Genomic DNA, 23,242 nt, shown 5'->3' with positions numbered 1-23,242 from the left:
CACAGGATATCGAATATAGTTCCCTGTGCTATACAGTAGGACCTTGTTGTTTATCCATTCTGTATATCACAGTTTGCATCTGCTAACCCCAAACTCCCAATCACTCTCTCCCTTACTCCCCCCGCACCGCACCCCCCCCCACCTTGGCAACCACAGATCTGTTCTCTAGGTCTGTGAGTCTGTTTCTGTTTCTTAGATGGGTTCATCTATGTCGAATGTTCCAGTTTTTAATGTCTGGCTCCTGAAAGGGGAAAAGCAAAAAATGAAGGTGGGGAAAAAAGGGGCACTGGCCCCTTAAATCTGGAAGTCACTTATCAGGAGGGGGAAGGGCTTGCAACAATGAGGGGAGGTGCAACAAAAATGGCTGCCCACCTCTTTGTCTGCACCTCTGTGATCAGAAGCAGCAATCAGTGATCATAGCACAGATCCCCAGTATTTGGAAGACAGGTCCCTTTTTGCCCACCCTAGCTCCTGCAAGCTGTGTGCAAGCTGCTTCAGAAACAGGTGCACAGCTGCTTACCACAGGCCCGGGATTGGGTGATAGGTAGCTGCTAATGTACTAAGAGTTGAAATTGACCAAAATGAACCAAATTTACCATCCAAGTTTTCGTCTGGATGTTGCAAACCTTCATCAGAGTCCAGAGTTCTAAAATAGTTACATCAGACAGATTCTGCCAGTGCAGTTATTGCCTAGGTGGGAAGAGAGATTCCTGGCGTTTCATGCTTTGCCACCTTCCCAGAATCCTCCCACTGGATATACTGACTTTTGTGCTCTGTTCACCTGGAGAGGCTCATAGCATAGAGCCAAAGCCATTTCATTTTCTTGTTTGATTCATTGGTCTCTGTTTCAGTGAGGTGCTTGGGTTTGCAGCCAGACAGTTGCCTGTATTCTGAGAAGCCACCTAGTGTATTTTTAAATTATTCTGCTGGTAAGTGTTGGTTTCTGAGTCCTTCCTGTGTCACTTGGCTGACCGACAATGAGCCTGCTGATTGCTGGCAATGTCCCTGAGTAATTGGTGATTTTGTCCAGAGATGCTAGAATTGGCTAGAGTTTATAGTGCCTCTGGGGTTTTGGAGGCATTGACTTGTTACACTAGTGCTATTTCTAGCCTGTCCTTTGAGTTCTTCTACCTCTCTCCTAAGCAAGTGGGGAGCTAAATATTTCTCTTCTGTCAGTCACTGTGAAATTATCCATTTCCCCTAATGATCGGGTTTTGACCTGGGATCTGTGGCATCTCATCCTAGCTCCATGCGAGGCCACAAAATAGGGCCTAGATGAGTCCTGACTTTGCTTTCTATCTCTTTCTCTTCATAGCATGTAAAAGCTGTTCAAACAGACAGCTCTCTCTGACCTGATTCTTTGGAGACATTTATTTGTGCTCTGCTGGAGGCTCTGTGTTTCCTTCCTGTTTTTAATCTTATTTAGATGTCATTCACTTGGTTTTGTAATTAAACCTACCCTCTGCTTCTCTGAGACAGGTGCTGAGCTACCACTTAATTGTATCTTCCTGTGGTTGGCTTGTTCCTCTCTGCACCTGGTTTACTTCAATGTCCGGGACAGGTTTTAGTTCTGGAGAAGTTCCCATATCCATTATTCATTCCACTCTCCTACACGGCAACATGGTTTGCTGCTTGCTACTTGCTACCTTCTTTTCCTCCCCTTGAATTCAAAGCAGGATAGGAAAAAGTCTGGGAAAGTCCTCATTGTGTGGGGTACATTAATGCTAGGAACAGTTCTGTGAACAAGGTTCCTTGTGGAGTGACAGGGCCCAGTGTAAGACAGCAGGATTCTCAGGTGGGTAGTACTGAGCTCTTCTCATTTGAGAAACAGATTGGCTGCTTTTGCCTCTGGGAATTCACTTGGGACTCAGGGAACCATCAAGGTACTCATTCCTGGCGCAGCTTCTCAGAACCTGCGCACTCTGCTTTATTCCACTTGAGTCTGCATACAGAAAAGTCAGAACGTCTGTACACTGCTGCCGTATTTGATGCACAAGATTCTCCAAGGAAAGAAACTAGGGCCAGAGCTAAGTAGGAGCCTGACACTTGCCTCTAGTACAGGGTCAAAAGAGGCAGCTGGGGACTTCCCTGGTGGCACAGTGGTTGAGAATCTGCCTGCCAATGCAGGGGACACGGGTTTGAGCCCAGGTCCAGGAAGATCCCACTCGCCGCAGAGCAACTAAGTCCATGCACCACAACTATTGAGCCTGTGCTCTAGAGCCCGTGAGCCACAACTGCTGAGCCCGCGTGTCACAACTTCTGAGGCCTGTGCGCCTAGAGCCCAAGCTCTGCAACAAGAGAAGCCACTGCAATGAGAAGCCCACGCACCGCAACAAAGAGTAGCAGTCGAGAGGGGGGTACCCTGCTCGCCGCAAGTCGAGAAAGCCTGCGTGCAACAACTAAGACGCAACAACGAAGACCCAATGTAGCCATAAATTAATTAATTAATTAATTAATTGATTAGGGGAAAAAAAAGAGGCAGCAGTTGCAGCCAATTTGTAGTTCCTGAAAGCAAACCCAGAAACTAAATTTTCAAAGTGCCTGGTAGAAAAGACTTTCCAATGAAGAAACAAGTGTGTATGGAGCACCCACTTCCCTACAACTTAAACTTATTGAATGTGTAATATAATGCTTGAAATGTTTCACTGACACAACTTCTCTGTTTTTCACTCAGTGCAGGTTAAGAGTATTTGGAGCCAGGTCTCTTGATCCTCATTTAGTAGAAATAGAAAAGATTAGGAGGCAAACCCAGGATCCCTAAGGATTTCCTAGAATATTGTTAGTATAGTTGACCCTTAAACAAGTTGAAGGTTTGGGGTGCTAACACTGCCCACTGCTCCCTCCAACCCTGTCAAAAATCCACCTGTAACTTTACAGTCTGCCCTCCGTATCCACGGTCTCGCATCTGTGGATTCACCAACCACGGATCATGAAGTACCATAGTATGCATTTATTTTTAAAAATACAAATATAAGTGGACCCATGCAGTTCAAACCCATGTTGTTCAAGGGTCAACTGTACTTCGGTACATTGTTAGCTTTGATTATAAACTGATTATTATTCTGAGGACTGCCATAGTATTGTCTTGAAGGCCGTCCAGTGTTCATTTTCAATTTGCATTCCTGCTCAAGATCCATGGCTCTCTGTTGATTGAGTATATTTGGCTCCTTTTCTTTTCCCCATCAAAAAGGAAACACCTTTGTATGTTTAGCCCTATACTCAGTATTGTGTACCATGATGTAGATTTCAGCTTATCAGTGACACTGAGGTTACAGAAAGTTGGGATGGAGTGTTTGCAGGGCTCATGCTAGTGTCTGTGGAAAGAAAAACATTGGCCTCTTGTTTGTTAATTGGTAAAACATACACAAAATTTACCATTTTAAGTGTACAGTTCATTGGCATTAAGTACATTCACATTGCTGTGCAACCATCTCTACCTTCCATCTCCAGAATTTTTAAAATTTTCTTAAACTGAAACTGTATCCATTAAACAATAAGTCTGAGTTCCCCCCTCTCCACACCCCTGGCAACCACCAATCTACTTCCTGTCTCTATGAATTTGATTTCTCTAGGCTCTGCATATAAATCGAATTATACAGTATTTGTCCTTTTGTGACTGACATTTTTCACTTAGCATAATATCTTCATGTTTCATCCATGTAGTAGCATGTGTCAGAATTTCCTTTTTCAGGCTGAATAATATTCGAATGTATGTATATACCACATTTTGTTTATCTATTCATGTGTCAATGGATTCTTGTATTGCTTCCACCTTTTGGCTATTGTGAATAATGCTGTTATGAATACTGATGCACGAATACTTGAGTCCTTGCTTTCAACCTCTTGTTTTTGAGAGTGTGCAGGTTAAAGTATCTTAGGTCAGTGGAGTGAAATCCTGAGATGCTTACAAGAGAGATGGACTTGAACTTACATGATTTTTCTTTTGGTCACTTGGATGTGTGAGGGGCTGATTAAGTGGAGTTTTGACTAAAGTTATGGTTTTGGGTGGCAAATATAGGTATTGGCCCTAGATAGCTTGCTCCCGCACACTCTACAAATGTTTGTTTTTAAAGATTTATTATTTATTTATTTATTATTTATGGCTGCATCAGGTCTTAGTTGTGGCACGTGGGATCTTCGTTGAGGCATGCGGGATCTTTTCGTTGCAACGCGTGGGCTTTTCTCTAGTTGTGGCATACAGGTTTTTCCTTCTCTAGCTGTGGCGCGAGGGCTCCAGGGTGAGTGGGCTCTGTAGTTGTGGCACACCAGCTCAGTAGTTGTGGTGTGCGGGCTTAGTTGCCCCTGTGGCATGTGGGATCATAGTTCCCTGATCAGGGATTGAACCCGAGTCCCCTGCATTGTAAGGTGGATTCCTTACCACTGGACCACCAGGGAAGTCCCAACAAGAGTTTTTTTTAAGTGAAGTTTAGGAGGAACCAGTACAGTTTCATAGACCTCAGCAGGGGGAGTTCATGGACCTTCTTCTTGGTATGTTGCCCTTAATGTAACTTAACTTCAACTAGTATGTGGCTTTGGGTAACTTATTTAATCTTTCTGAATTTCAGTTTGGTTATCTGTTAATTGGGACCACTAATACCTACTTCATTGGATAATTAATAGGATTCAGTGAGAATGATGTACTTTAAGTGCTTTACATGAGGCCTAGCATCTAGCAGACACCTAATAAATGTTACCTCCCTTGCCATTTATGACTTTTGTGTTTCTCCCTTTGAAAAGAGATGAGAATACAGTTTGGGAGAGGTGATTTCTGTAGTTAAGTGTCTCTTTTTAAGGTATCAGGTGGAGCACAGTAGAAAGGAGGAAGGTTTGAGATACAGTTGTTTCTCCATATCTGCATCCACAGATTCAACCAACCATGGATCAAAAATATTTGAAAAAAAAATTCCAGAAAGTTCCAAAAAGCAAAACTTGAATTTGCTGCATGCTGGCAACTATTTACATAGCATTTACATTATATTAGGTATTATAAGTAATCTACAGAGATGATTTAAATTATCCAGGAAGATGTGTGTAGGTTACACTGCAAATACTACATCATTTTATATAAAGGACTTGAGCATCTATGGAGTTTGGTATCTGTGGAGGGCCCTGGAAACAATCTCCACGCCTCATCCCCCCATCCCCGCTCCCCGTCCCCCCATCCCCGCTGTGGATGCCGAGGGACCACTGTACTTTGTGTGAGCTTCTGACACAGTTATTGACTTGTAGTTGTTGTCATTCAGCAGAAAGATGTGATGCGTTTCTCTATATGATATATCTATCTGGCATTGGTGTTTTGGGACAGCCTACTCCTGGGGCTGTGAAGGATGGGGGCCAATGAGAATTGTCTGTTAAGGCCTGGAAGGTCTCAACCACCAAGCTTGTCCTCATCTGAAAAGATTCTGCAGTAAGCTGTGCCATTCTGTTTTTTTTTTTAATTAATTAATTAATTAATTATTTTTTGGCTGCATTGAGTCTTTGTTGCTGCGTGTGGGCTTTCTCTAGTTGTGGCGAACAGGGACTACTCTTTGTTGTGATGCAGAGGCTGCTCATTGCGGTGGCTTCTCTTGTTGCTGAGCACGGGCTCTAGGCACGTGGGCTTGAGTAGTTGTGGCACGTGGGCTCAGTAGTTGTGGCTCGAGGGCTCTAGAGTGCAGGCTCAGTAGTTGTGGCGCACGGGCTTAGTTGCTCCGCGGCATGTGGGATCTTCCCGGACCAGGGCTCGAATCCGTGTCCCCTGCATTGACAGGCAGATTCTTAACCACTGCGCCACCAGGGAAGTCCCTGTGCCATTCTGTTTTGTGGATGAGTAGCCACTGCTCACCTAATGGGCAAAACTGTTTACACAGTAATGGGTTTCTATAACATAGGCCCTTTTTCTTTGGAAACCTCTCAGACTAAGGATCATGTCTTTGGTGAGGAAGAGCTTGTGTTAGTCTCTTCTCCCCTGCTTCCTTTTAAAACTATTATTTAAAAATTAGAAACATGGTAAACCAAAGGGTTAAATTGAAAAGAAAAAAAAGTCTATCCTGCCCCTCTTATCTTCACAATGACTACAACACGTATTGTACTTGATACCAAACTCTTATAGACATATGACTAATTAACAATACTACGTTTATACAACTAACCCCTTATCTTTTGTAGTTATCTTAACTCTTCCCTCTATGTACTGTTACTTCTGTGACAGTTTGGTTGGTTATGTGCCCAGATGGCACCAAGTGGACAAGTGGATCAAGGACAGTTTTCTAAAAATGTATGTGTGTGGAGAGTGGTGAGCCAGGAGTCAGCCAACATGAGCTCTGTGCTACTTGTGTGTTGGCACCGAGATCCTGAGTACCAGATCTCTGCTGTCCTTGAACCTGCCCCTGGCCCAAGGCTATTCTCTGGCCTGCAGTTAAACACTGTTCATAGCACTATACCATAATAGCTTATGAATAAGCCTGGCTATTAATTGTTTATAGTCATGTTTTTTTTTTTTGTTTCAGTTCTGATTTTGCATAAAGAAGGGAGATCTTGGCTCCATTTGAAGTCCAGATCTGATCATATTCCATGTTCAGTACATAATTTTGAAGGAGGCAACCCTGAGTGAGGGAAATAGGAACAGTTTTAGTTGACATTTATTATTATTATTTTTTAAAGATACTAGAGAGGAAGCAGAAACAGAAAGGGAGATAGAGGTGTGTGAAAGGTGAGATTTAAAGGAGAGAGATAAGAGCCGATGTAGAGGGCCTGCTGAGGCAGTTTATGCTGAGAAAAGCTATTGGGTATTTTTTTTTTTTTTTTTTTTTTTTTGCGTTACACGGGCTTCTCACTGCTGTGGCCTCTCCCATTGCGGAGCACAGGCTCCTGGACGCGCAGGCTCAGCGGCCATGGCGCACGGACCCAGCCGCTCCGCGGCATGTGGGATCCTCCCAGACCGGGGCACGAACCCGCATCCCCTGCATCGGCAGGCGGACTCTCAACCACTGCGCCACCAGGGAAGCCCTATTGGGTATTTTTTAGTGTTGAGAGTGAGTAGAAGAAAGGTAATAATGAGGTGTTAAACATCTTTACTCTAATAAGTAGTTGAAGACCAAGAAAAGGAGGGGATCAGATACATGAAAATAACCTTGGAGCAGCCAGTAGGTGGAGAAAGTTATAAACCAGAGTCTAGAGAAGTGTTGGTAACAGTATAGTCAGCAAGTCCAAGCACACCATTTATACATAAGCTTCCTTCCCTTTAACATTTGACTGCATCTAGCACCTTTATTTGTTTAATCTTATCTTAATGGAATGGTAGAAAGAACACTAACCAGGAGACCAGGTTCTAGTCCCTGCTTAGTCACTAACTAGTTGGCGTGGTGGTGGGGGGTTGTTTTTGAATCCAAAAAATGAGGGAGTTGGATTAAATGACCTCTAAGGTCCTTTCTAGCTCTAAAAGTCTAAAATCAGCTATGTCAAAGCCTCACAGACTTTGAACTCCCATCACTTCGGGTCAGAGGATAGAAGGCAATGTGTGTGTAGTGATGTGTGTAGGACACTGAACAGTTGATAGAATGAGTGCAAAGTCAGATGTTGAAGGAAAAAAGAATTATTTTATGAGATATTTGGGACATTCCTTCCTTTTTTTTTTTTTTTTTTTTTTGTGGGACGCGGGCCTCTCACTGTTGTGGCCTCTCCCATTGCGGAGCACAGGCTCCGAACGTGCAGGCTCATGGCTCACGGGCCCAGCCGCTCTGCGGCATGTGGGATCCTCCCGGACCGGGGCACAAACCCGTGTCCCCTGCACTGGCAGGTGGACTCTCAACCACTGCGCCACCAGGGAAGCCCCCTTGGGACATTCCTTCTTGAAGAGGAATCATGGTCCCTGATGTAAGAGGCTTGTGGGAGCCAATTTTAAGGTTGCTTTGTTCATTTTAGCTGCCTATTAAATTCCCTCTAGAGAATGATAACTTCCAGGTAAGAAAACCCTGGCTTTTTTTAGAGGGTAGGGGGTCTGACCTGAATTGTCAGGGGCAGAATGCAGGTTTCCCCTGACACTGACTCTCAGAGTATTGAAGTGCTGGACTCTCCTTCTCAATACTGTTTGGCTCTGCTGACGTCTGCGGCAGTTGGGACACAGGCCACCTCTTGGCCTGTGCCAGAATTGCTCTTCCTCCCCTCATATTTATCACTTTGTCATCCCTGACTCTGAATCCCAGAGATCAAGACTAGCTGTAGTCTAGCAGAGGAGCAATAAATCATTGCTCTCACTTCCTTTTCTCCAGGTTTCCTACCCCTTAATTACCGCATAACCACTGCTGAGGCTGCATCTTTGTGCTGTGTGTGCCTGGGACAAAAGCCCTCCTTGATTGGACATGTGCAAAAGCAGCTTTGTCCCTATCTAGCCATTATGTTTTGCAGAGTGCCACGTGTGTTACCCATCCTTTTCTCTTGTCTCCAGTGAGTTTAAGGAGTCTTATTGTCAGGTGATTTATCCATTAATAGGGCTTTTCTAAGCTCTGGGGTTAGGGGGTGGACTGGGCAGCCCCTGCTCATTAAGGTGAGAGGTTTGGGCTGGATTAGTGGTTGTTCCCCCCCCCACCCCAACTGCCGTGCTGCGCGGCTTGCATGATCTTAGTTCCCTGACCAGAGAGTGAACCCAGGCCATGGCAGTGGAAGCGCTGAGTCCTAACCACTGGACCACCAGGGAATTCCCTTGGGTTAGTCATTTTTATGTGGATTTTAGCTAGTCCCCTTCATTTTCTGGGCTCCTAGTAGGAGCTAAGCAGGTTGTGTGATCCAGAATGGGCTCCCATGGAGCTTTTTTTTGGGTCCAGTCCAATAGATCACTTGTTAACAGACAACATCAAAAGGGCCAGCTGCCTATCATTTGCCTTTCCTTTATGAAACCTCAGAGAACTTGAGTCAGGGTGAAGAGTTCATAAATGAGGATGCCTATCTCCTTCATCCCTAGCAAGGCTTCTTTTTTTTTTTTTTTTTCGTATTTGAAGGGAAGGTCCAGGCTTTAGAAACAGAATGTAGACAAGCTCTTGTACTTTTGCCTGCTGTTTCTTTACTGTACCTGTGCTTTTAGAGGATTGAGAGTGAGGGGTGTTGTGTGGCAGGCAGCAAGTGTCTGGAGAGACTTACTTCTACTCATCATTCCCTGCTGTTTCAAATCAAAGCTCACATCTCTTTTCTAATAGTAGTAAACTTCACACAAAGCTTATACAGCATGGGAGAATGGATTTCTTTGCTGGCAAAGAAGCAGATATGGTCTTAGAAAAGGAGAGGTCAAGCCTTTTTTGTGTGTCTGTGGAAGTAGGAAGGGTTGAGGGGGAGAAGACAAAAGGAACATCAAATACTTGCAGCTGCTGAACCCCTTCTTTATAGTTCCCCATCAAACAGGTGAAATTGGTACAGGGGCAGTAGTCATGATGGGCAGAGAAGCAGAATTTATTTTATAGTCTTAGTTGAGAGAGTATAAGGCAACTGGTAAATTATTTTATGCTTAATATTTATTTGCAAAACTGTCTTTAAAGCTGCACTGTTAACCTAGGGACTTGGCAGTCAGTCAGTCTCATGACTGAGATTGCGTGGGTTTTAGCACTCTCTCCCCTCATTAAAGATTACAAGGCAAAAAGGGGACCTTTTCAGTAAATGTTGTCACAGTCGAGAGAGGACAGAGCAAGCTGCACTTTTGTTTAAATACTTAGTACAGTTAAGGGCTTTGTTTTCCTTCATGAGCTCCTTTCTTTTTTTTTTTTTTTTTTAATTCCTAGGTATTTTATTCTTTTTGTTGCAGTGGTAAACGGGAGTGTTTCCTTAATTTCTCTTTCAGATTCTTCATCATTAGTGTATAGGAATGCAAGAGATTTCTGTGCATTAATTTTGTATCCTGCAACTTTACCAAATTCAGTGATTAGCTCTAGTAGTTTTCTGGTGGCCTCTTTAGGATTCTCTATGTATAGTATCATGTCATCTGCAAACAGTGACAGTTTTACTTCTTCTTTTCCAATTTGTATTCCTTTTATTTCTTTTTCTTCTCTGATTGCAGTGTCTAGGTCTTCCCAAACTATGTTGAATAATAGTGGTGAGAGTGGGCACCCTTGTCTTGTTCCTGATCTTAGAGGAAATGTTTTCAGTTTTTCACCATTGAGAATGATGTTTGCTATGGGTTTGTCATATATGGCCTTCATTATGTTGAGGTAGGTTCCCTCTATGCCCACTTTCTGGAGAGTTTTTATCATAAATCGGTGTTGAATTTTGTTAAAAGCTTTTTCTGCATCTACTGAGATGATCATATGGTTTTTCTTCTTCAGTTTGTTAATATGGTGTATCACATTGATTGATTTGCATATATTGAAGAATCCTTGCATCCCTGGGATAAATCCCACTTGATCATGGTATATGATCCTTTTAATGTGTTGTTGGATTCGGTTTGCTAGTATTTTGCTGAGGATTTTTGTATCTATATTCTTCAGTGATATTGGTCTGTAATTTTCTTTTTTTGTAGTATCTTGGTCTGGTTTTGGTATCAGGGTGATGGTGGCCTCATAGAATGAGTTTGGGAGTGTTCCTTCCTCTGCAGTTTTTCGGAAGAGTTTGAGAAGGATGGGTGTTAGCTCTTCTCTAAATGTTTGATAGAATTCACCTGTGAAGCCATCTGGTCCTGGACTTTTGATTGTTGGAAGATTTTAAATCACAGTTTCAATTTCATTACTTGTGATTGGTCTGTTCATATTTTCTGTTTCTTCCTGGTTCAGTCTTGGAAGGTTATACCTTTCTAAAAATTTGTCCATTTCTTCCAGGTTGTCCTTTTTATTCGCACAGAGTTGCTTGTAGTAGTTGCTTAGGATGCTTTGTATTTCTGCAGTGTCTGTTGTAACTTCTCCTTTTTCATTTCTAATTGTGTTGATTTGCGTTCTCTCCCTCTTTTTCTTGATGAGTCTGGCTAATGGTTTATCAATTTTGTTTATCTTCTCAAAGAACCGGCTTTTAGTTTTATTGATCTTTGTTATTGTTTTCTTTGTTTCTATTTCATTTATTTCTTCTCTGATCTTTATGATTTCTTTCCTTCTGCTAACTTTGGGTTTTGTTTGTTCTTCTTTCTCTAGTCCCTTTAGGTGTAAGGTTAGATTGTTTATTTGAGATTTTTCTTATTTCTTGAGGTAGAATTGTATTGCTATAAATTTCGCTCTTAGAACTGCTTTTGCTGCATCCCATAGGTTTTGGATCATCGTGTTTTTGTTGTCATTTGTCTCTAGGTATTTTTTGATTTTCTCTTTGATTTTTTCAGTGATCTCTTGGTTATTTAGTAACGTATTGTTTAGCCTCCAGGTGTTTGTGTTTTTTATGATTTTTTCCCCTGTAATTGACTTCTAATCTAGCGTCGTGGTCAGAAAAGATGCTTGATATGATTTCAATATTCTTAAATTTACTGAGGCTTGATTTGTGACCCAAGATGTGATCTATCCTGGAGAATGTTCCATGTGCACTTGAGAAGAAAGTGTAATCTGCTGTTTTGGGATGAAATGTCCTATAAATATCAATTAAATCTATCTGGTCTCTTGTGTCATTTACAGCTTGTGTTTCCTTAGTAATTTTCTGTCTGGATGATCTGTCCATTAGTGTAAATGAGGTGTTAAAGTCTCCCACTATTATGGTGTTACTGTCGATTTCCTCTTTTATAGCTGTTAGCGTTGCCTTATGTATTGAGGTGCTCCTATGTTGGGTGCACATATATTTATAATTGTTGTATCTTCTTATTGGATTGATCCCTTGATCATTATGTAGTGTCCTTCCTTGTCTCTTTTTTTTTTTTTTTTTTTTGTGGTACGCGGGTCTCTCACTGTTGTGGCCTCTCCCGTTATGGAGCACAGGCTCTGGACGCGCAGGCTCAGCGGCCATGGCTTATGGGTCCAGCCGCTCCACATCATGTGGGATCTTCCCGGACTGGGGCACGAACCCGTGTCCCCTGCATGGGCAGGCGGACTCTCAACCACTGCGCCACCAGGGAATTCCTTTCCTTGTCTCTTGTAACATTCTTTATTTGAAAGTCTATTTTATTTGATATGAGTTTTGCTAATCTAGCTTTCTTTTAATTTCCATTTTCATGGAATATCTTTTTCCATCCCCTCACTTTCAGTCTGTGTGTGTCCCTAGGTCTGAAGTGGGTCTTTTGTAGACAGCTTATATATGGGTCTTGTTTTTGTATCCATTCAGCAAGCCTCTGTGTTTTGGTTGGAGCATTTAATCCATTTACGTTTAAGGCAATTATCGATATGTATGTTCCTATGGCCATTTTCTTAATTGTTATGGGTTTGTTTTTGTAGGTCCTTTTCTTCTCTTGTGTTTCCCACTTAGAGAAGTTCCTTTAGCATTTGTTGTAGAGCTGGTTTGGTGGTGCTGAAATCTTAGCTTTTGCTTGTCTGTAAAACTTTTGATTTCTCCATCAAATCTGAATGAGATCCTTGCCAGGTAGAGTAGTCTTGGTTGTAGGTTCTTCCCTTTCATCACTTTAAATATATCATGCCACTCCCTTCTGGCTTGTAGAGTTTCTGCTGAGAAATCAGCTGTTAACCTTATGGGAGTTCCCTTGTATGACATTGGTCGTTTTTCCCTTGTTGCTTTCAGTAATTTTTCTTTGTCTTTAATTTTTGTCAATTTGATTACTATGTGTCTCGGTGTGTTTCTACTTGGGTTGATCCCGCCTGGAACTCTCTGCGCTTCCTGGACTTGGATGGCTATTTCCTTTCCCATGTTAGGGAAGTTTTTGACTCTAATCTCTTCAGATATTTTCTCGGGTCCTTTCTCTCTCTCTTCTCCTCTGGGACCCCTATAGTGCAAATGTTGTTGCATTTAATATTGTCCCAGAGGTCTCTTAGGCCACCTTCATTTCTTTTCATTCTTTTCATTCTTTTTTCTTTATTCTGTTCTGCGGCAGTGAATTCCACCATTCTGTCTTCCAGGTCACTTATCCGTTCTTCTGCCTCAGTTATTCTGCTATTGATTCCTTCTAGTGTATTTTTCATTTCAGTTATCTTATTGTTCATCTCTGTTTGTTTGTTCTTTAATTCTTCTAGGTGTTTCTTTAATTCTTTTAGGTCTTTGTTGAACATTTCTTGCATCTTCTCTGTCTTTGCCTCCATTCTCTTTCTGAGGTCCTGGATCATCTTCACTATCATTATTCTGAATTCTTTTTCTGGAAGGTTTCCTATCTCCACTTCATTTAGTTGTTTTTCTGGGGTTTATCTTGTTCCTTCATCTGGTACATAGCTCTCTGCCTTTTCATCTTGACTGTCTTTCTGTGAATGTGGTTTTGTTCCACAGGCTGCAGGATTGTAGTTCTTCTTGCTTCTGCTGTGTGCCCTCTGGTCCATGAGCTCCTTTCTTATCCAGAGCTGAAGCAGTAGGTTCTACAGTATATCTGGCACATCTGTTGACCAGTTAGAATTAAAACATTTCCTTCTTAGCAGTGATGTTTGAAACAGTTACATAACTAAAACTTGGTGACTTGGGATGCTAGTATCCTAGGGTGAGAAGGGGACACTCAATAAACTGAGCAAATTTGATGTGGAAATCACCATGCAGGAGTAAATTTGGAACACCAAAATGTCCATTTTATAATCAAATTTCTGAGCTCAATTGCTGTTTACGAAGTGGCAATAAGTAGATTTTTAAAAACCTGTGGGCAGATAAGCAGACATGTGCTTGGGAAGGTCAGTGCTTTCTTCAAATACACCTACTTTGCCTGCTTTTAAAAAGTCCTTAGTAGCTGTGATGTACTCATTCTAGCCCTCTTTGGCTTTCTGTAGAGCTAGTTTACTTTCATTGCTTTCATTTAAAAACTTTATTGATTATGCTTTGATTACCTTATTGATGCCTTTCCTTCTTTTTTTTTTCTTTTTTTCTTTTTTAAGCCTTGATAAATTTGCTGAAGTTCCTTATGTCAAATGAGACCGTACTTTTGGCCAAACACAACATTTTTACCTTAGCCCTTATGGTGAGTAGCAAAAAAATATATTTATTTTTATGAAGCTGTACCCTAAGGCAGAAATGGGCTGGTTTGAGACAGGAGCTGGTATTTTAGGGATTAAGCCATTGGGAAAACCAGGCCTTTATTTTCCCTTTGGATCAGAATCTCTACACTGGTGCTCCCCACTTTCACCTATGTCTTTGGAGAACCTGGGTCTCTTTCATGAGATAATGGTAACACATCATTATATGATGTTCCCACCACACAGATATAAGAGGTGTAAATTAATTTCAAGAGCATTGATAATACTAAAGAGTAGAAAATAATTAGAAAGTGGTGAGTTTTGAGTACTTATTACTTTATTTTAATATAATTTATTGAATTGCAAGTTTATATAAGTTAATTTTTAATAATGACTGTAATAACCAGCTCACAAAATTTCTGAAAATTTAACAGTTAACTCTTGCAAGATGATAAGAGCTGGCTATAGCACACTACTGATAATATCCTTCTGGTCTTCATAGTATGATACCTGCTTATGGGCTTTTGCTTCTTTTTTAGATTGTGAACCTATTTAATATGTTTATCACATATGGCGATACATTCCTGCCCACCCCCAGTAGTTATGATGAACTCTACTATGAGATTATCCGCATGCACCAGAGCTTTGACAACCTGTACTCCATGGGTAAGCTGTCTTCTTTTTATTCCTCTCTCCCCATCAGCTGTGATTTTTGGTATATGAGAGGAAAAGACTACAAAAGATTCTCCTCTAGTTGCTTGGTGCCCTTGCTTGGCACAGAACTGTGTAGTCTCCTTTTCTCAGGCAATGAGAAAGTATATGTGGACTCCTTTGCCTTCAGGAACTCAGAATTCATCTCAGTGGAAAGCTGGTTAACATCCCTGTAGCCCTTTCTTGATGTCTGTGAAAGAGAGAGAATAGGGAGGCTTGTGGATTTAGTGAATACCAGTGAGATCAGAGTGAGAGTGGGTGGGAGTTGACAGCAGCAAACAAAAGAGCTTGGATCCCAAGGGAACATTGTGTGATTTGAGAAGGTACAGGGTTTTAAGGAGTTTTAATGTACCTAGGTATTTTTAGCATAACTCACAAGAGGAAGTGGGCATTAGATAAAAATCTTTCTTGCAAACCTTTTGGTAATTGGCTCACTGAAAATTTACTCTGTAGCTGTAATGAGTATAACTTACTTCTGAAAGAGGTCATGTATCCCTGTAAGTTTGAGTGAAGAGGCTACTCAAACCTACCTAGGTTTGAAAGGTCTTTATAGTGCCCAGAAACAGAAAGCCACTCAATAAAGCTGTCTATTAAAAACCTCCAACTTATTAGCTTTATTGGGATGTAATTGATATATAATAGACTGCACTGTTTTTTAAAAAAAAATTTATTTATTTTTTGGCTGTGCTATGCAGCCTACGGGATCTTAGTTCCCTAACCAGGGATGGAACCCACGCCCCCTGCAGTGGAAGCGCAGAGTCTTAACCACTGGACTGCCAGGGAAGTCCCAAACTGCATTCTTTTAAAGTATACAATTTTTAATGTTTTAGCATATATATATGTATATGTACATGAAGCTGTCATTACAATCAAGATAATGTACATATCCAGCCTCTCCCTAAAATTTCCTTGTGTCCCTTTATGTCCCTTTTACCACCTCTATCCCTCACCCCCCATCCCTGGACAACCACTGACCTGGTTTCTGTCACTGTTGATTAATTTACTTTATCCCTTACATTGGGTCTATTCGTGAAAACTTCATATTTTGCTTGGGACTCCTGTATCATGAGAAAGGTAGAGGGGATTTGGAACAAATACCTGGAGAAAGAGTAGAAGCAAACTGTGGAAAAGAAGGATTGCCTAGGAGGTCAGAATTTTTTCTATTTCCCTGCTCTCTTATTCTCAGTGTAATAGCTTTAGCATCAGGTCAGCTCCCCTCAGAATATTAAGTTCCCATTGTCACATCAAGACACACGTCTCTTTTTTTTAGGAGCTAGGAAGTCTTCCATGAGAACCCTGTGGCAAACCTCCCATTGGCAAAAGGTGCTCAGAGTACCCTGGTGGGTTTGCATGTACCCGGTTTTACCAAAGTCCTTGTTTTCAAGAATGTAGGATTTTCCAAGGGTGAAGAGTTACCCCAGAGGCTTTAGCACCCATTAATAGATGAATAAAGATGTCTTTCAGTGAGGAAAGGAAAGATAGTTGGAGTGGAGGAGATATTTTATAGACGTCTGACTTACCTGCTCAACTGTGCCATATACACAAATGAGATAAACACTTGTAGCCACAGCAATAAGATAAGAGAGGACATCTGGGAATGCTCAAATCTGCTAACAGAGTTAAAATGGTAACCAAGAAAGTACAAATAGGAAAGTGAAAATTTCACTAAATGAAACACAACAAATAGGAGGAGGTGGCATGTTTCAGTGCTCTCCATTTTGTATAAAGTATGAGGAAACTTCTGGTGGAAAAAAACATTTGTTTTAAGTCAAGTTTTTTGAGGTATAATTTACATATATGGTAAAATTCACCCTAAATGTACAATTCTGAGTTTCAACAAATACGTATGGAAGTGTAATTATCACAGAAAATCAAGATATAGAAGGGTTTCACTATCTCAAAACTTCTCTTGTGCTCCTGTGCGGTCAACTCTTCCACCCACCCCAATCCCTAGCAACCACTGATCTGTTCCATGTCCGCATGGTTTTGCCTTTTCTAAAAAAATATATGGAGGAAATCATACAGTCTTTTGAGTCTGGCTTCTTTTTTTTTTTTAATTCATTCATTATTTATTTATTTTATTTTTGTTTGCTTTGGGTCTTTGTTGCTGCACGCGGGCTTTCTCTAGTTGTGGTAGGCAGGGGCTACTCTTCGTTGCAGTACGTGGGCTTCTCATTGCTGTGGCTTCTCTTGTTGTGGAGCACAGGCTCTAGGGTGCGCAGGCTTCAGTAGTTGTGGTGCACTGGCTTCAGTAGTTGTGGTGCACGGGCTTAGTTGCTCCGCGGCATGTGGGATCTTCCCAGACCAGGGCTCGGACCCATGTCCACTGCATTCGCAGGAGGATTCTTAACCACTGCGCCACCAGGGAAGCCCTGGCTTCTTATACATAGTAATTTGTTTGAAGTTATCCGTGTTGATTCATGTATCAGTAGTTCATTCCTTTTTATTATGGAATAATATTCCATTGTGGGAATATGCCCCCTTAGTTTATCCATTTATCAGTGGAAGGACATTTGGGAGGTTTCCAGTTTTTAGCGATTGTAAATAAAGCCCCTGTAAACATTTTTGTACACAGTTTTATGTGAACACAAGTTTGCATTTCACTTGATTACATACCTATGAATGGGATTTTTGGGTATTATGTAAGTATATGTTGAACTTTATAAGAAACCGCCAAACTGTTTTCCAAAGTGGATGTACTATTTTACATTACTTACAACAGTATGCAAGAGTTGTAGTCACTCCATATCCTAGCCGGCATTTTTTTTTTTTTTTTTTTGGCTTCTTACAGGTGTGTAGCGATACCTCATTATGGTTTTAATTTGCATTTTCCTGGTGAATAATCGTGTTGAGCATCTTTTCCTATTCTTATTTGCCATCCATATATCTTTGGTGAAGGACTTGTTCAGATTTTTTGCCCATTAAAAAAAATTTGCATACCCGTGTTTATAGCAGCACTATTCACAATTGTCAAAAAATGGGAGCAACCCAAATGTCAATCAACAGATGAATGGATAAATAAAATATGATATATACATATAATGGGTTGCTATGCAGCCTTTAAAAAGAAGGAAATCCTGTTACATGCTACAATGTGGATGAATGTTGAGTATACTATGCTAAGTGAAATAAGCCAGTCACAAAAGGTTTCCACCTATATGAAGTATCCAAGGTAGTCAAATTCATGGATACAGAATGGTGGTTACCGGGCGTGGTGGAGAGGGTGCAAAGGGAGTTGTTTAATAGGTACAGAGCTTCAGTTCTACGAGACAAAAAGGTTCTGGAGATCTGTTTCACAACAGTGTACATATACTTTACATCATTGAACTGTACAATTAGAAATAAATTAAGGTGGTAAATTTGATGTTTGGTGTTTTTTACCACAATAAAAAAATATATACTAAACTCTAGACTTTATTTGGATTCTGCTAATTCCTCTAATGTTCCTTTTGTATTCCAGGATCTCATCCATTGCTACATTTACTCGTGATGTCTCCTTAGTCTCTTTTTATCTGACAGTTTCTTAGTGTTTGCTCATTTTCATGGCCTTGACAGTTTTTTTTTTTCCTTTTCTTCAAATCTATAGGATTTTTTTTCTTTTTTATTAGTTTCTGCTTTATAACAAAGTGAATCAGTCATACATATACATCTGTTCCCACATCCCTTCCCTCATGCATCTCCCTCCCTCCCACCCTCCCCATCCCACCCCTCCAGGTGGTCACAAAGCACCGAGCTGATCTCCCTGTGCTCTGAGGCTGCTTCCCACTATCTATCTACCTTACGTTTGGTAGTGTATATATGTCCATGCCTCTCTTTCGCTTTGTCACAGCTTACTCTTCCCCCTCCCCATATCCTCAAGTCCATTCTCAAGTAGGTCTGTGTCTTTATTCCTGTCTTACCCCTAGGTTCTTCATGACATTTTTTTTTTAATTCCATATATATGTGTTAGCATACAGTATTTGTCTTTCTCTTTCTGACTTACTTCACTCGGTATGACAGACTCTAGGTCTATCCACCTCATTACAAATAGCTCATTTTCGTTTCTTTTTATGGCTGAGTAATATTCCATTGTATATATGTGCCACATCTTCTTTATCCATTCATCTGATGATGGACACTTAGGTTGTTTCCAGCTCTGGGCTATTGTGAATAGAGCTGCAATGAACATTTTGGTACATGTCTCTTTTTGAATTATGGTTTTCTCAGGGTATATGCCCAGTAGTGGGATTGCTGGGTCATATGGTAGTTCTATTTGTAGTTTTTTTTTTTTTTTTTTTTTTTTTAATTTTTTTTTTAAACCCACATTTGTTTATTTATTTATTTTTGGCTGTGTTGGTTCTTCACTTCTGTGCGAGGGCTTTCTCTAGTTGTGGCAAGCGGGGGGTCACTCTTCATCGCGGTGCGCGGGCCTCTCACTATTGAGGCCTCTTTCGTTGGTGGAGCACAGGCTCCAGACGCGCAGGCTCAGTAGCTGTGGCTCACGGGCCCAGTCGCTCCGCGGCATGTGGGATCCTCCCAGACCAGGGCTCGAACCCGTGTCCCCTGCATTAGCAGGCAGACTCCCAACCACTGCGCCACCAGGGAAGCCCTATTTGTAGTTTTTTAAGGAACCTCCGTACTGTTCTCCATAGTGGCTGTACCAATTCACATTCCCACCAGCAGTGCAAGAGTGTTCCCTTTTCTCCACACCCTCTCCATCATTTATTGTTTCTAGATTTTTTGATGATGGCCATTCTGACTGGTGTGAGATGATATCTCATTGTAGTTTTGATTTGCATTTCTCTAATGATTAATGATGTTGAGCATTCTTTCATGTGTTTGTTGGCAGTCTGTATATCTTCTTTGGAGAAATGCCTATTTAAGTCTTCTGCCCATTTTTGGATTGGATTGTTTGTTTTTTTGCTATTGAGCTGCATGAGCTGTTTATAAATTTTGGAGATTAATCCTTTGTCAGTTGCTTCATTTGCAAATATTTTCTCCCATTCTGAAGGTTCTCTTTTGGTCTTGTTTATGGTTTCCTTTGCTGTGCAAAAGATTTGAAGTTTCATTAGGTCCCATTTGTTTATCTTTGTTTTTATTTCCATTTCTCTAGGAGGTGGGTCCAAAAGGATCTTGCTGTGATTTATGTCATAGAGTGTTCTGCCTATGTTTTCCTCTAAGAGTTTGATAGTTTCTGGCCTTACATTTAGGTCTTTAATCCATTTTGAGCTTATTTTTGTGTATGGTGTTAGGGAATGATCTAATCTCATACTTTTACATGTCCCTGTCCAGTTTTCCCAGCACCACTTATTGAAGAGGCTGTCCTTTCTCCACTGTACATTCCTGCCTCCTTTATCAAAGATAAGTTGACCATGTGTGTGTGGGTTTATCTCTGGGCTTTCTATCCTGTTCCATTGATCTATCTTTCTGTTTTTATGCCAGTACCACACTGTCTTGATTACTGTAGCTTTGTAGTATAGTCTGAAGTCAGGGAGCCTGATTCCTCCAGCTCCGTTTTTCGTTCTCAAGATTGCTTTGGCTATTCGGGGTCTTTTGTTTTTCCAAACAAATTTTGAAATTTTTTGTTCTAGTTCTGTGAAAAATGCCAGTGGTAGTTTGATAGGGATTGCATTGAATCTGTAGATTGCTTTGGGTAGTAGAGTCATTTTCACAATATTGATTCTTCCAATCCAGGAGCATGGTATATCTCTCCATCTATTTGTATCATCTTTAATTTCTTTCATCAGTGTCTTATAATTTTCTGCATACAGGTCTTTTGTCTCCTTAGGTAGGTTTATTCCTAGATATTTTATTCTTTTTGTTGCAATGGTAAATGGGAGTGTTTTCTTGATTTCATTTTCAGATTTTTCATCATTAGTGTACAGGAATGCCAGAGATTTCTGTGCATTAATTTTGTATCCTGCTACTTTACCAAATTCATTGATTAGCTCTAGTAGTTTTCTGGTAGCATCTTTAGGATTCTCTATGTATAGTATCATGTCATCTGCAAACAGTGACAGCTTTACTTCTTCTTTGCCAATTTGGATTCCTTTTATTTCCTTTTCTTCTCTGATTGCTGTGGCTAAAACTTCCAAAACTAGGTTGAATAAGAGTGGTGAGAGTGGGCAGCCTTGTCTTGTTCCTGATCTTAGTGGAAATGGTTTCAGTTTTTCACCATTGAGGACAATGTTGGCTGTGGGTTTGTCATATATGGCCTTTATTATGTTGAGGAAAGTTCCCTCTATGCCTACTTTCTGCAGGGTTTTTATCATAAATGGGTGTTGAATTTTGTCGAAAGCTTTGTCTGCATCTATTGAGATGATCATATGGTTTTTCTCCTTCAACTTGTTAATATGGTGTATCACATTGATTGATTTGTGTATATTGAAGAATCCTTGCATTCCTGGAATAAACCCCACTTGATCATGGTGTATGATCCTTTTAATGTGCTGTTGGATTCTGTTTGCTAGTATTTTGTTGAGGATTTTTGCATCTATGTTCATCAGTGATATTGGCCTGTAGTTTTCCTTCTTTGTGACATCCTTGCCTGGTTTTGGTATCAAGGTGATGGTGGCCTCGTAGAATGAGTTTGGGAGTGTTCCTTCCTCTGATATTGTTTGGAAGAGTTTGAGAAGGATGGGTGTTAGCTCTTCTCTAAATGTTTGATAGAATTCGCCTGTGAAGCCATCTGGTCCTGGGCTTTTGTTTGTTGGAAGATTTTTAATCACAGTTTCAATTTCAGTGCTTGTGATTGGTCTATTCATATTTTCTATGTCTTCCTGATTCAGTCTTGGCAGGTTGTGCATTTCTAAGAATTTGTCCATTTCTTCCAGGTTGTCCATTTTATTGGCATAGAGTTGCTTGTAGTAATCTCTCATGATCTTTTGTATTTCTGCAGTGTCAGTTGTTACTTCTCCTTTTTCATTTCTAATTCTACTGATTTGAGTCTTCTCCCTTCTTTTCTTGATGAGTCTGGCTAATGGTTTGTCAATTTTGTTTATCTTCTCAAAGAACCAGCTTTTAGTTTGGTTGATCTTTGCTATCGTTTCCTTCATTTCTTTTTCATTTATTTCTGATCTGATCTTTATGATTTCTTTCCTTCTGCTAACTTTGGGGTTTTTTGTTCTTCTTTCTCTAATTGCTTTAGGTGCAGGGTCAGGTTGTTTACTCAAGATGTTTCCTGTTTCTTAAGGTGGGATTGTATTGCTATAAACTTCCCCCTTAGAACTGCTTTTGCTGCGTCCCATAGGTTTTGGGTCGTCGTGTCTCCATTGTCATTTGTTTCTAGGTATTTTTTAATTTCCTCTTTGATTTCTTCAGTGATCACTTCGTTATTGAGTAGTGTATTGTTTAGCCTCCATGTGTTTGTATTTTTTACAGATCTTTTCCTGTAATTGATGTCTAGTCTCATAGCATTGTGGTCGGGAAAGATACTTGATACAATTTCAATTTTCTTAAATTTACCAAGGCTTGATTTGTGACCCAAGATATGATCTATCCTGGAGAATGTTCCATGAGCACTTGAGAAAAATGTGTATTCGGTTGTTTTTGGATGGAATGTCCTATAAATATCAACTAAGTCCATCTTGTTTAATGTATCATTTAAAGCTTGTGTTTCCTTATTTATTTTCATTTTGGATGATCTGTCCATTGGTGAAAGTGGGGTGTTAAAGTCCCCTACTATGATTGTGTTACTGTCGATTTCCCCTTTTATGGCTGTTAGTATTTGCCTTATGTATTGAGGTGCTCCTATGTTGGGTGCATAAATATTTACAATTGTTATATCTTCTTCTTGGATCGATCCCTTTATCGTTATGTAGTGTCCTTCTTTGTCTCTTCTAATAGTCTTTATTTTAAAGTCTATTTTGTCTGATATAAGAATTGCTACTCCAGCTTTCTTTTGATTTCCATTTGCATGGAATATCTTTTTCCATCCCCTTACTTTCAATCTGTATGTGTCTCTAGGTCTGAAGTGGGTCTCTTGTAGACAGCATATATATGGGTCTTGTTTTTGTATCCATTCAGCCACTCTGTGTCTCTTGGTGGGAGCATTTAGTCCATTTACATTTAAGGTAATTATTGATATGTATGTTCCTATTCCCATTTCCTTAATTGCTTTGGGTTCGTTATTGTAGGTATATTCCTTCTGTTGTGTTTCTTGCCTAGAGAAATTCCTTTAGCATTTGTTGTAAAGCTGGTTTGGTGGTGCTGAACTCTCTCAGCTTTTGCTTGTCTGTAAAGGTTTTAATTTCTCCATCAAATCTGAATGAGATCCTTGCTGGGTAGAGTAATCTTGGTTGCAGGTTTCTGTCCTTCATCACTTTCATTATGTCCTGCCACTCCCTTCTGGCTTGTAGAGTTTCTGCTGAGAGATCAGCTGTTAACCTGATGGGGATTCCCTTGTGTGTTATTTGTTGTTTTTCCCTTGCTGCTTTTAATATGATTTCTTTGTGTTTAATTTTTGACAGTTTGATTAATATGTGTCTTGGCGTATTTCTCCTTGGATTTATTCTGTATGGGACTCTCTGTGCCTCCTGGACTTGATTAACTATTTCCTTTCCCATATTAGGGAAGTTTTCAACTATAAT

General features: G+C 40.5%; 1 protein-coding gene across 1 annotated transcript in view; it reads left to right on the top strand.

Annotated features, from left to right (window-relative positions):
• ARMH3 (armadillo like helical domain containing 3) overlaps positions 1-23,242 on the top strand; it is a gene marked incomplete at its 3' end in the record, with an annotated part of 562,435 nt that overhangs the window by 452,400 nt on the left and 86,793 nt on the right. Inside the window, exons 22-23 of the mRNA XM_079715021.1 lie at positions 13,887-13,969; positions 14,504-14,630. Coding sequence (XP_079571147.1) covers positions 13,887-13,969; positions 14,504-14,630 — 210 coding nt within the window. The remainder of the gene's footprint in view (positions 1-13,886; positions 13,970-14,503; positions 14,631-23,242) is intronic.

Source organism: Hyperoodon ampullatus (assembly GCF_949752795.1).
Source record: "Hyperoodon ampullatus genome assembly, chromosome: 1".
NCBI classification, from domain to species: domain Eukaryota; kingdom Metazoa; phylum Chordata; class Mammalia; order Artiodactyla; family Ziphiidae; genus Hyperoodon; species Hyperoodon ampullatus.
The sequence above is the reverse complement of the archived record's forward strand: the minus strand, read 5'-3'. Positions and strand labels throughout refer to the sequence as shown.